This window comes from Pecten maximus, chromosome 19, assembly GCF_902652985.1.
Source record: "Pecten maximus chromosome 19, xPecMax1.1, whole genome shotgun sequence".
NCBI lineage: Eukaryota > Metazoa > Mollusca > Bivalvia > Pectinida > Pectinidae > Pecten > Pecten maximus.
This window is the reverse complement of record NC_047033.1, coordinates 4,915,598-4,929,624: the sequence shown is the minus strand read 5'-3', so window position 1 is coordinate 4,929,624 and position 14,027 is coordinate 4,915,598. Positions and strand designations below refer to the sequence as shown.

The following is a 14,027-nucleotide window of genomic DNA, read 5'->3' as shown; positions in this document are numbered from 1 at the left end:
AAAACCAATCCTTCACATACTCGTTCCTTCGTGATGCGCTGCTAGTGTCACTTTCCTACACTTCCTAGCCATTGAGTTTTTATCTAGAATGTCATTGGCACAGTAATGACACACTCCCTTCACCTAGGCGACCGGGGTACGATTCCCCGATCGGGTATGAAAAGGTACGGAGTCAACTGCCCAACCACGTGGGTTTTTCTCTTCTCCGGGTATTCTGGATTTTAATCAATATAAGTTGACATGACTTGTTTCACAATTGTTGTAAAATAAATGAAACTTAAAAAAAATATATATCTGCACTTCAGAAGATGTGGGGAACAAGCCAGAATTTGTTTGAACAAAAATAACTGTGTGATGTTTGAAAAAAAACATCTTCAATAGTATTTTTTTTACACTGAATAGTGAATTCCATTTATAATAAACAAATTATTTAAATACACCATTGATAGGAATTGGGGACTTAATCTAATAAGAATGACCAAGAGGACGAATTTCACTTCATACTAAATCATACCTTCTTCATTGAGTTAGAATTATATACATTAAGACAAATTATCGTAAGAATTCCTTTGCCTATGAATTGACCATATTATCAACTTCTGAAAACATTTAAGAATTTAACAACCTAGGTAAGTTTTAATCAGAGATGAAAATGGAAAATCTTAAGAAAGGCTGAAATTTATTTCTTTGGTGGAAACTATACACGGAAAAGGCCATTTTGTGGGAGATAAAAAGGCTGAAATCAGCCAAATTGCTGAAGATTTTCATCTCTGCTTTCATATCGTGTACATTTACAAAGATCCGCTTTGATGACACTAGATGCAATTGTTTGATACCATTGTTCATGTAGAATTGCATCATTTTTCTATCATATATTTGGTCTTGAACTATTACGAATTCCGAGTGATTCTTTGATTATGTACATTATTTTAGCACATGTGTATGTCACATAAATCTGACCTTGAATGTAGTATGTATGTACTTATTATATATGTAAATCGGCAGGTTGATATATGTATTAATTCAAGTAATGTGTTTTTTTTGTCAATTCATGTAGACATCAATTTCCTCTATATTTGAGCGTAAATGACATGAATTTATAATTTATATATTCTAGAGACAGGTGACCAGTCTGACATTAGACTTTAGTTAACGAATTACCGCATTTTCTGGATTCCCACACATTTTTGTAACTGACCGAGATCAAGGGGAAACACTGTGGGTATCACATTCCATTGATATTGACAACGCTCACCCTGTGTTGGAGTAGTTAAATGCAATTCACAGCAATATATCATAATTGTTATTGACATTCGCTGTTCATTTCTGTGCAGTCGACGAAAGGTCACCGGAAGTAGTTCTTTTGAACGCTGAGGGTGGTTTATAATTAGCACTGGCCATGGGTAGTGTCCTTCTTCGCGGCGGTTATTTTTTTCATTTTAATCTTATTTATTGAATAATTGACAGTGTACAAAATAATTCATCTCAACATCAAACCATATGCAAGTGTTGTTGTTGTTATTGTTGTTTTTGTTATTGCTGTTGTTGTTGTTGTTGTTATTGTTGTTGTTGTTGTTGTTGTTGCTGTATCGAAATTCAGATTTTGATTTTATTAAGTTAAAGACTAACGCCTCGATTCTCCCCATCTGTTATATGGTTTTAAATGATTGTGTTGGTGTTTTCATTTTTGATCATTGTGGTGGAAAATGTCAGATATTGAAAAGTGTTTATGGCCAGGCACAACTAATATTTGTATGAATGGGAGAAACCGAGAAGCTCCAGATCACATTACAACCTATCATTATCTATATAATTAGTAGCTAGCCACCTCCACTTCGGTCGCCATGCCAACACATCAATACACGAGAAAGAGTTGGATCTGTCTGACTGTGTGAATGGACGGACGGATTTGTAGACGAGAAATGTTATCTCGTCAAATATACCACAGGGACCTGAGAATGTATTGCATTCTATGCGTATTTGCTATTCAAACCATGCTAGTGTGTACAGCACAGGGACCTGAGAATGTATTACATTTTATGTGTGTTAGACCTTTCCTAGTGTACACATATGTATATTTACATTTTTGTTTATAAATTGCATGTAACAAAAACAACACCTAAATCCCTAATTATATCCCTAATTACAATGTTGTTTCATAAAGTTGTTTTTTTTTATCTGTTTTCGGGATCATTTAAATTTTTTTTTTATATTACAGACGCAGAAGAGTTTCCCGCTAAGAAGTGGAACAATTGTTTTTGCAAAATGCAGTAAGCAACTTTTTCATAATAATGTTGTTGTTTTTTTCATTAAACTATGTTTAACTTGAAATTTTCAAACTACAATTTTTGTATATTGTTGTTTCGGTATAATTGTCGGAAGTAACACAGTAAGCAACTTCATCATAATAATGTTTTCTTTATCATAAAATTATGTTTAACTTGAAATTTCCAAACAACATTGTTGCTTCGGTATAATGTAATACACAAAAATCAAGTTACAGCATAGCCACTCTCCTCTGTCTATACCACACAATGATAAGTATAATGGAAGTTGTTATAGCAAAGTTTATTTCGTCCAAGGTGTAAATCCAAGGACTTCTACACCATTATCAGTGTGTACTGGGCGAAATGTGCCGTAAATACTTGGGAGAACTAAGGAAACCCGACTCCAGCGATAACACAAAGACTGACAGTACCGATATATACCAGCCTTAATATGTTCGGACATGAAGAGAGACAACCCACCCACTTATTGTAGTAATGAAATGCATTTTATTGCCTTTTCCAGTGTTTCAGCTGCCAGAGTTTCTTCAAAAGCTCAGGGCGAAATGACCCTCACTGTGATAGCTATGTACCGTGTAGCCCCTGCACAAAGCATGGGAGTGTAGCAATCAGTCAAGCGAAGTACCCCGGCCGGAGCCAATCGAGTGGTGCCCCTTTTCAGTCAAACGACCTTGCCTTTTTGATGGGAAAAGCAGTAACGGGCTGTCTACGTCATTCGATAGTTGGAGACTGCCCAGGGGTCACCTTGACCTGGACTGATGATCGATTAACCAGAAAATAAGGCACGGATAACACGTTCTAACTGTCAAATCAATTAAAATCCACAACGCGAGATTTCTCTCTCTTGACTTTAAGTTGGTACAAGATATGAGTAGACATACACGGATCCAAGTCTCCCGCTTCATTAACATAAATTGATTAAAGGTATTGAATTAAAAGATACATAATATCAGGAGAATTTAACCATAATTAGACTGTAATATAACTTAGATTAAAGCAAGGGTTGTAGGAGGCCTGACTAAGCAATGATACACAGGGAGACATATCAGATTAAAAATCAATGTGTCCTGCGTTACTTTGTCTAGTAAATGTATTTTTAGAAACAATATGTTATATACAATACTGAATAATTGGAAGGATACATATGACATTTTATCTGTAAAATGCAAATACAGAATGTATACTATACTTTTCTATTGTTGTCACGTTTCGACTCATTTTAGATAATAAATAAAACAGTGCATTTTTTATCATGTACACATGTAATTACTATTAAGGTGCATACGGCCCTGTCACGAATTTCCACCCAACGGTCCATATTTACAGTACATAAGTTCAGTTAGTTGGAAATTAGTGCAAAATCCCTGTGAACTTCGGTGTTAATATGTCTTTCACGTTTTTGTTGTTTTTTTTTTTCAAGTTTTGCAATGTCGCAGTGAAACAAGCATCGTACTATCAGGCCTTTAAAGAACTGGTCCACACTTTACAAAGAAACATTAGAAAAAATCTTATCTGGTGATGAAAAACATCTTTAAGGCGAAAATTCTTTAACTGATAATCTAATTTAAAGACAGCAAATTGGTGAATTTAATTAATATTCGATGCTCAGTTAAACTCCTTATGAATATAAGTTGAAAACCTGTGTACAAAAATGTGAATAAAACTATAAATGAAACAAAAACATGTACCATTGTCCATTACAGGCCGAGCATCTATCACACTAGAAGATCGTAAGACTGGACACTTGACCAGACATCCGATGTCCTTAGATTTCGGCCACAGACTACGGATCGCGGGGGCCTCCGGACAAGAGAGATAAATGTACTCAGTGTTAAGATATTACTCGAAATATGCCTGGAACCATGTTCCCAGTCCAGGTGTATAAATGCCTTGTAAGCTTGCAATATATAAAATCAGAACTTGTGAATCTAGATCTTTATACGGTTGCTTTTAATATAATTAACATAAATATAAGATTTTTATGTGACGACTTTTGACGGCAAAATAATGTGTTTAATTTAACCTCCCGTTAAGATGTAAAGAGAAATAGCAGGAGGATATGTAGGCATGTAGAGATCGAATTTTGCAGGTATATACAGGTATATCTTTATACATGTACATTATATATCGCGGCACACAACAGCTGTTAACAACTAACTACCTTGTGGTGCAGTGGGGTCAACTAGACATATTCACTTGTTGGGCGCAAAATCTGGAAAATATACAAATCATGTCATATTCTGTTTTCATATCGCTGCGAGATAGGGATGTCCTACGTCATCAAAAACGCCACAAAATCGCGCGATCGACATAAAAGTAGTAAACCATCTTATTCTGAATTCACATTCTGAAGTTTGAAAGGGAAGTGGGGTGGGGTATGGTGAGAACTGAAAAATTTATTATTTTCTTATATTACTTAACAATCGCTCTGATGTCGAATACTGACCCAATGTTTAAGTACTCATCTTTGACAAATGGCGTAAGTATAAGATGAAAGAAAAACAAGATCGCGAACACATTTATCATGTATCTAGGGACAAATCTCTATAATCTATCCACCAACTAAAACGACCGTTGTCACCTCAGGCGTACTGCCTCACTCTTTGTTTATTTATGGCTCGGTACCGTTGATTACGTGACGTCATGTTACGTAACGCCTTTATCGGCTAGTTGCACCTGGAAACAAACAAGCGATTTATGGCCGGTATTTACTGCCAGATGGTGCCGTTTGGCATGTCAATTTGGATAATACAATAAGCAAACGGTTATAGCATTGACACTTGGAGGGATGTCTCGCCTGGAAAGGCGTATCGTATGAGGAGGGGGTCGTTGATTTGTATTAATCTATTTAATCCGGTTATTAGGAAAAGGCGTTGATAACGTCCATGAAACCGAAACTTATAAATATTTTTCAGCATACATATATATATATATATATATGACGATTGCAAAATATGGTGTTTTAGTCCAATAGGATGCTGCTTCTTTTGGACAAAAATCGAAATATATTTCAATATATCTGACATTTGTGTGTGAATCATCAGATTCAGGGTCAGTGTTGTTAGCCTTGCTTGTTATTGTTGTCGCCCAGTTAGTTTAATTGTCAATAGAATACAAGACAATACAAGTTGAACGTCGTATTTCTAAACAAGTCCTTATTATTATGTTATCATTCGGAAAGAATATTGAAATTCATTATTTGTCTTGTATAACTCAAAACTGAACCCCAAAACATTCAGTATATCCTGAACAAAATTCAAAATAAACATTTTTTTTATTAATCTTTTATTTTCAAAGATTATTTTGTAATTTTTATCGTCATAAGCAAACTTTTCCCTGTGGTTTACAGCTGACGTGATTATACTATTCAGGACATCCAGTAGACCCTTGAGAGTATGTTTCTGACTCCCCAAATTGAGATCTGACTCTTGAGTTTGAAGGAACTTGTCTATATAGCTATTTGACATATGTTTTGACCCTTCAGATTTCTAAGAAATAGTGATTTGACTTCTGAAATTGCTAAAAGTCAAGGGTCAACTGGATGCCCTGCTATTACATATTTATATACCTGTATGATATTTGACCCCTTTATGAGTATGTATTACATAGTAAATATCTGCACTGCACGTGACGTATTGAACAGTGTCATTAAATACTGCAGTGTAATTTGAGACTATAGAAGTAAAGGCCACCTACAGTCTGAATTGACATTTGCGATGGCATTTTTTTTGGTAACATATTTGATATTCTATTATCTATATATATATTTTTTTATTATTATGTACTATCCATGGTCCGACTAACCATTACTCTCACAAAGTTTCCCATACTGTACTTTTTTGTGTGTGTGAAAATTCCGCCAAATTTACATAGGAAAGTATTTTGTATTAGATCAGAGACGAATTATCTGTAACTGTCAAAGTAGACCAACAGTTATATATCCTAGATACGAAATGAGGGTTATTTAGATCAATAACTGTAAAACCTATTGAGGTATATAAGTCGCTAACTATGTTAAATTGATTCTATTTGGAGTAACAAACCCCTCTTTGACTCTTAATGAACAGCTAAATACAGTTATTTGTAGCTAAAATGAGATATCTTTTTTTTATACAAATACAATTTATTGTATACAAAATATACCGAGAGATTTTGCCACATGTTAACATTGCTATGAAATATCTCACGTTTTTCTTCCTTTCTTCTTTTTTCAAAATATGTTGTCACGTTTATAGGTGCTCACACAGTTTCTACGTCCAGATTATAAATATATTAATTAAGTGGTTTCATTCCAAAGAATCGTAAATTGATATCAGACCAAATGGATAGTACATAGTCAAATAAAATGATATGGTCAACTCATTTTTTTGTGTGTGTTTTTTTTTCTATTATCTTATCTTAATTTATTGCCAAATCTAAATATTTAATGTCAACTATAACTTGTCATACTGGACAAGTCAAAAACTGTTTTCAATGGAAACAATGCAACAGCTATCTTTTGTTATTCATCTTTATAAATTAATTAATTCCTTTAATGAAATGATTTCTAAGTAAAAATGGATGACATAATTAATTGTCCTGACTAAATTGTGTGTTTTTTTATCATTCCTATCAATTTTTTTTTTAATTTATGAATGCATTTATTAAGTTATCATTTTTTTATAAATGGTTTGATATCTGATGTATGTAAAAATATTGAAATAATGTGTACATTTAATTTACATATATAGTTAATAATTTACTTACATGAATTATGAGCGATTTTATTTTAATGTTAAAAAAATCATTACTTTACAAATGCAAAATGTGTTTCGAACTGCAATGAATCACTGTTGTAAATAAATACTTACAGAAAATGTTAAGCACGTTTTCTCTGAATTTTGATTTATTGGAATTTTATGTCATATTAATTAATAATGAAATGATATTTACGATAACAACTAGCGTAGTCAAAATATGACTCTGTAGTATGTATCAAAGCATGTTTTATGGTAAGGTTGGATTTTTGCATGGAGATATATTACAGTTTAATTTTATTGATAATAAATTGTGTATGTGAGAATGTTTATTTGTATATGGTGATATGACATGTTGTATATATGTTTACGTGTTTTTTTCTTCACATTAAGGGACAGGTCGTTGGGGAATTGGGAGATGTGCATCATCGGGATTATACGCGGGGAGAGGGAGAGGGGAGGAGAGAGAGAGAGAGAGAGAGAGAGAGAGAGAGAGGGGGGGGGGGGGGGGGCAATGAAACATTAATCAGCCATTGTGTTTTGAGTCTTCTTCTCCTTCTTCTTTGGTTGACTAACCTCCGTCAAAAATGACGATTACGGTTGTGAGAAGGATTGTACTATGCTTTAAAAGAATTAAAAACAGTGCAGGGATTTGGTTACAGTGAGAGGGTTTTTTTGTATTTAATTTTTTTAGTGGAAACTATAAGATAAAACATTATGAGGGTGTGTTTATGGTGTGTGTTTGAGATCATCAAGGGCTGCATTGTCGTGTTTGGTGCTAATAGATTGCGATGGTTCCAACGTGATGTTGTCAGCCCCACGCGTACGCATTACAATACCTCTGTATCTTTAAAATCGGCCATGATCACCAGCCTTGGAAACCGAAAACATTTGTTTTATATATATACAGGTTGTTTAGACAAAATTTCAGACTCAATAGGTCCTATGCCTGGTTTAAAATTTGAGTAACATAATTATTATTCTAAGTATGTAATGGAAGCAGAAATGTATATATCACATAAAAACGTCTCTCCGGAAAGTAAGAAGAGCAGAAATTGTCAAGTAGATGCTACTACTATTTTAGGAGAAACAGGTCATCTGTCAATATTATGACGTATTAGCCATTTATCGAAGGCGACAGGGAATGGAGGTTCCCCCAGTCACATGAACACATGTTGTCTTACCTTTCCGCTTGATCGTCGATCCCGTGGACGAAGACTCCTGGGAGGATATGCTACCGTCACTACTACTAGTAGACCCAGGAGTGGACACCATTGTATATCGACTCAGGTTGCCGAATCCGAACTCCGACAACCCAGGTCCACCGTCCATCTTGTTCGGCCTCAGTCCAACAACACTGTTTACATCCGGCCGTTCTGACCCTCGGTCAACAGGTCCGCTATCTGGCTCATACAATTTTTCTCCGAGTCTTGATCCAAACATGGAAAAAGCACCATCCATGCCACTGAATTGGGGTTCGAGCTCCATTCTTATAAAGCTGTAATAATTTAAATCATCAAGCATGCTCACGTAACTCCGTTCACTAGATTCATTTCTGTCACATACTGCCGGGGCGACCTCGGCCCGACGTTATGGACTTTGTGAGTTCAGAATGGCCTATTTGATGTTGGGCAGGTCAGTCCCTATGCAAATCGCACAGCCGGTCAGTGCAATGATGTAATCGCTCTGGCCAATAGGCTGGACGAGTCCATTCTAGGGAGAAACTGACCACAGCTCACTGGTCCGTGCAAACACGGGGAAACTGCGTGACGACTTTCTAAGTTAAAGGAACATGCCTGTAAACTATCTTAAACATAAATTATAACTTTAACTATGTTTAAATTATTTTAAACTGTTTTCGGAATATGAAATTTGCCTAGGCGCAATAAACCCAGTCCTCCCCTCCTCAAAACAGTGTTCTTGTTGCCATTGTACGGTTGGACCGAAGTATATAGTCAGAACTGAAAGGGTAGACAGGGTTTGCGAGAAACAGAATCTAAAACAATCATGAATAACGTCTTTTTTCCATAATAACTTGGTATCAATATTCTTCCAAACGCCTGTCAAATATGAATTGATTTTAAGTCAAGTTTTGAAAGAATTACGTTCAGAGGTAAAATTAGTAGAGGTCAATTTGACCTTTCCTACCTGTGTATACAGTAAAGTGGACTGTGCTGACCTTTGCTAAGGCCACACGGCATCCTGACCAGACGACTGGCCAGAGGGCGGGGCCAACTGGTCAATGATTTCTCGCCTGTTGGTGGTGGCGAGCCGTTACGTATACCCGTAATATGACGTAACAGGCTTAGTGATATGTACAGGTAGCATTAGAGGTCGGTGTTGGCCATAGTATAGACATGACCACGTGATTACGTGAAACGACTTTATCCTCGGACTCCGACGTGTGTATCTAGTATATGTCGGCCATTACATAACCCGTCTAGCTAACCCCGTGTCTACCAGGGTGTTTTCGAACACCTGGTAACCAACCTTAGATTTCCCAACAATGTGATAAAGATAGGTCGGGATTTCTTGGCCTTTTATTTATATGAGGGAGTGGGAGCGTTAAAACGATGGGAGGGAGAGGGAGGGGGGGCGGGGGGGGGGGGGGAGGGGCTGAAACCAGCGGTAGGATGGTGGGGTACGGAAGGAAAGGGATGGGGGTGGGGGTGGAGTTTCTATAACATATGTTGTCATGGCAACAGACATACAGACACTACACTCGGACTATATATACTGATCCGCCTTTCACAAACATATATTATGAACCAATATCAGAACTGTTTCACGTGAATGCGTTCCATATGGAAACTATTCTTGTCTTTTCGATGAAGAACAATGGGAATCATTTTGAGTTCCATGAGTCGAATTTTTTTGGAAGAAATTGGAGTTTGACTTTGGGACGATGTATGTTGCTTTATTTTGTATAACTTTTTTTTTTTGTACCTGAGAGACCTAAATTATCATCATTAAAATATATGATGAAACATTTTTTAACTTCGGCTGTGAGTTTGCGGCTTTTCGTTATTTTGTTTTGTCGCTTAATTTCGCTCCCCGAGTGACAAAGGAAAGCAAAATCCTATATCGCCCAACATATAAAAGTCGAACGAACAAAAATTCACACCTGAAGAGTTGCGCAAATAGGGTAGAAATCGGAGACCCATGATCCGCCACTAGCAGAAATGTCGGAGGAATGTCGGTACAACAGATGTGACTCTACAAATATACGATTGAGACAGATTGATTTCCCGAATCTCTTGTTTGTTTATATTCAGCAGAGCAATGGAATACATTCCTCGTTCGAAGACTTACTTCAGTCTACTCAGGACGCCTATAAGTTATTTTGTCGTTGTGTTCATTCAAAGATGCCATACTTCCCACAGCGGATAAACTGATTGTCATCAAAATACAAAAAAAAAAAAAAAAAGAAAAAAAAAAAGACACATCCGGTATAGAAATATATCACCGCCAACAAATGACAATAAAAACAATGATAACAATAATAAAACAGTGTTCTAATAATCTATTTTAAGACCGAAAGCAAGGTGTGAGGTTCGACGTTCCTACCCCTGTCAGTTTATGTTCTCGGGGAAACCGAGACACGGACAGGTCTGTGCTGTCGTGGTTTTACCTTGGCCAAGACAATATAGCTCTACCCCAATTTCTGTGGATGGCATGCGACGGGGCCCCGTATGTAGTTCAGTGAAGTAGTCACTAACTACTACAAGGAGACCCGGACTCAAAAATCCAACAAACAAATAAACAAATACCAACTATACGGACAGAGTACAACAGAAGTTCACCGGGATGCAATCAATTATTTAAAAAGAAAAGTAAATTTTATTTATTTTGCAACAATTGCGAAACAAGCTTGTAATGAATTCTGACTGGACTGGGGGGGGGGGGGGGGGGGGGGGGGAGGAGGAGCTTGTAATGAATTCTGACTATAGTGACTTTAGACCCGGACAATACTTGGGTGTTCGCGAGTATTGTTGACGTTGAATCATAAAACAACATCCGGACTCTCTGATCTACGATGAGTCAACTGTGATGTCCTCACATACTTTGAAGTTTCTAGTCACGTTTTCATGGTTATGTCGTTCATGCCCGATTATCTGCCATGGCCGAATGGTTACGGGTCTGTTGATAATTTCGCATATTAATATCTTTATTGCGACGTGAATATAATTATGCTCTCCCTTTTTGACCTATTGTACCAGGAATGTACTGTAAATACACGTGCATGGACTAGCGCGAATAGTCAGGTGTAAGGATAGTCCACATGTATCATTTACCTATATATACTTGATTAGTTCCTAGTAGGTTCGCAGAGGTGACCGACTTTCCGGGCCCGTTACTCAATTGGACCAAAGTCATTCGGCGCTTACCGAATCGCCATGTGTTGCAAGATCGCATCTTGATCTATCAGAGTTATCACCCCTTTTTGTTTCACTCTGTCAGCTGATGGAGATCAGCGACCCGACGTTAGTTCCCGGCGGGAGTTTCATGAAATTGAGCAATGACTCCGCCTAATCGAATCTTCATTAGACCCCTCTACGCATGCGCTTCTTAGCGACGTTCCAGCTAAGAACAAACATTGCAGCATTTAAATCTTTTACGGATTTTGTCACCTCTTCTTATAGAACAATTGTCAAGGAAGGACAGGATGTTTTGAGCTTCCTCGTAATCGAATCCATCAGCAATGTTGTGACGTACATGACACGTTTTATCCAATCATCCAATAGTTTACGGTAAAACGGACAGCACCTTTTGGTGGTGATTTAAACTTGTTTTGTAAACAGTCATATTTAGAATGATGGCATTTTCAATCGGAATGTGGCTAGTAGTAACACATGTGTGTCTCACCTCACCCAGGCGACCGGGGTTCGATTCCTTGATCAAACGTGAAATGGTATTGGGTCACCTGCCTGACCTACTCTCATCAACAGATCTTCTGCCTACATAGCAACACTTGGGATCTAAATCTTTCTTTTCATTTGTTCTGTCTTTTTGTTCTTTGATGTCCTCTATAGGAGTTTTCTTGACTTCCGCCCTCACATAACTCTGGTTGTTGCGAGGAAGTCAGACATTAAAAACAAAACATAAAAAAAATATATTTCATTTGCATTGTTTGGAGCCAAAGCAAACAATAAATGTTATTTTCTTCCCGCGAAAAGAAGAAAAAAAGAATACCGCGTGGCTCGACAATTTACGTCCGTTCCATGCCAAAAAGAAATGAATTCATCACTCAAAATATCAAAATTTATACAAGTATGAAAATGAAAATGTAACAGATCTATACATATAATGAAAAGGTCGTTCAGGGAAACATCTATGTAGGAGGAAATCTCTGGACGAGATTCGAATACTGAAATATCTAAGGACCAATAACTTCTGTAGTAAGGGTCAAAGTTCAGGTCAAAAATGTAGATCTCTCCAGGCACGATTCAAATGCTGAAATATACAAAGGACAATAACTTTTGTAATAATGATCGAATGAAAATGCTGTTCAGGAAAACACTTCCATACATATATCAAGATTGTAAAACTTACTGAGTTTATTTTGTTTATCATTGTTTAACGTCTAATCAATACCAAGTTTAGTTTAAACAATATTTATTTGAGAATAAGTAATACAGTACAATAAATCAAAAGTATACAAGAGGATTTGGTAACAAGCTTAGAGCTTATGTAATAGTTTGGGGGGGGGGGGGGGGGGGGGGGGGGAGAGATGTAGGAAGAAATCTCTGGACAAGATTAAAAAATAATCGTCATCTGAATCTTTTTCGCAGAAACGCAATGACATATCTTGATTATAAGCCTACTAAGTTTCAAAGATCAGCTGAAAAATGTAGGAGATCTCCGGACAAGATTGAATTACTGAACTAAGGGCCAATAACTTTTGTAAAATTAATGGAATAATTATGCCTCTGAGAGAAGGCAAATTTCAAAGAAATCGGCTTAAGAGATATAGGAGGATATCTAGATCTCCGGACAAAATTGGAATACTGAAATATACAAAGGATACAAAGGGCAACAAATCTTGAAAAAAAAAAAAAAAATAGATGAATCAAAATTACATGGTCACAAAGCCTTCAAGGGTTGAAAAATGTCCTGGTATAATTAAAGTTATAGCAATACTGAGATTGAAAATAAATTGCATACAAAATATTGCTAATATCAAGCAAAAACCGATTTAAAGGGTTATTGCTTTATAGTAAAATATAATTTCTCGTTGATAATTGATGATTTATTGCCGAAATTGACAAACAACTCAGCATATCTATACTAAAAATGAATTTATGATATAATTAATTGTCTACACCATCAGTTTCACCACATACACAAATACGTGTGTGTCTTTTAGAACAATTACTATTCCTGATCAATTTAACAATTGCACAGAGTGGCCACTAATTACTGATTCTAAATTACAAAGACAAAACGAAAAGAATTATTATCAAGTCTGGCCATGTCTATTCTGAACGGGTCAAATTGACATGGAAAGGAAGAAGGGAAAATATTCGATATATGTGAAATCTGACCATTCCGGCCAAACTCTGGCCGGAGACTGGACAATTTGATTGCTTGACCATGTGAGATTTTTAACCATTAGATGAGTAGAGGCGTTCAAATTGCCTTTGCACTGAAGAAGCTCGTAAAAAGCTGTCGTTCCTACATGCTTGGTACCCAACTCTATCGATTTATGTGTGACAGGTTTGTCTTAGTCCGGCCAGCTTGACCCCTAGACAGTATGTTCACCGTAATAATTACTTGACCAGTGATAGTTTAAAATAGATCACCACATCTGTGTATTAGGGACGTTGTAATCTCTCTTAGGTATCGCCAATACTTCCCTGATTGCTCTGTCGGTTTGAGCGTCAGCCACGCGATTTCAGGTGAAGATCCGACGCTCCCTACCCGTGTCGGTTTGTGTTTCTTAGTGATTATCGTCTTTCGCCCCGCGGAGCGAAAGAACGAAGATCATCGTCTTTTCGTCCCACGG

The 14,027-nt window shown here is 36.7% G+C and overlaps 1 protein-coding gene across 1 annotated transcript in view; it reads right to left on the bottom strand.

Moving 5' to 3' along the window:
- The window catches only part of LOC117317400 (thyroid hormone receptor beta-like), a 41,401-nt gene extending 32,867 nt beyond the window's left edge, over positions 1 to 8,534 (bottom strand). The window contains exon 1 of the mRNA XM_033872213.1: positions 8,206 to 8,534. Within this exon, the coding sequence (XP_033728104.1) occupies positions 8,206 to 8,509 (304 nt within the window). The 5' untranslated portion in view covers positions 8,510 to 8,534. The remainder of the gene's footprint in view (positions 1 to 8,205) is intronic.
- Between the last annotated feature and the right edge of the window lie 5,493 nt (positions 8,535 to 14,027).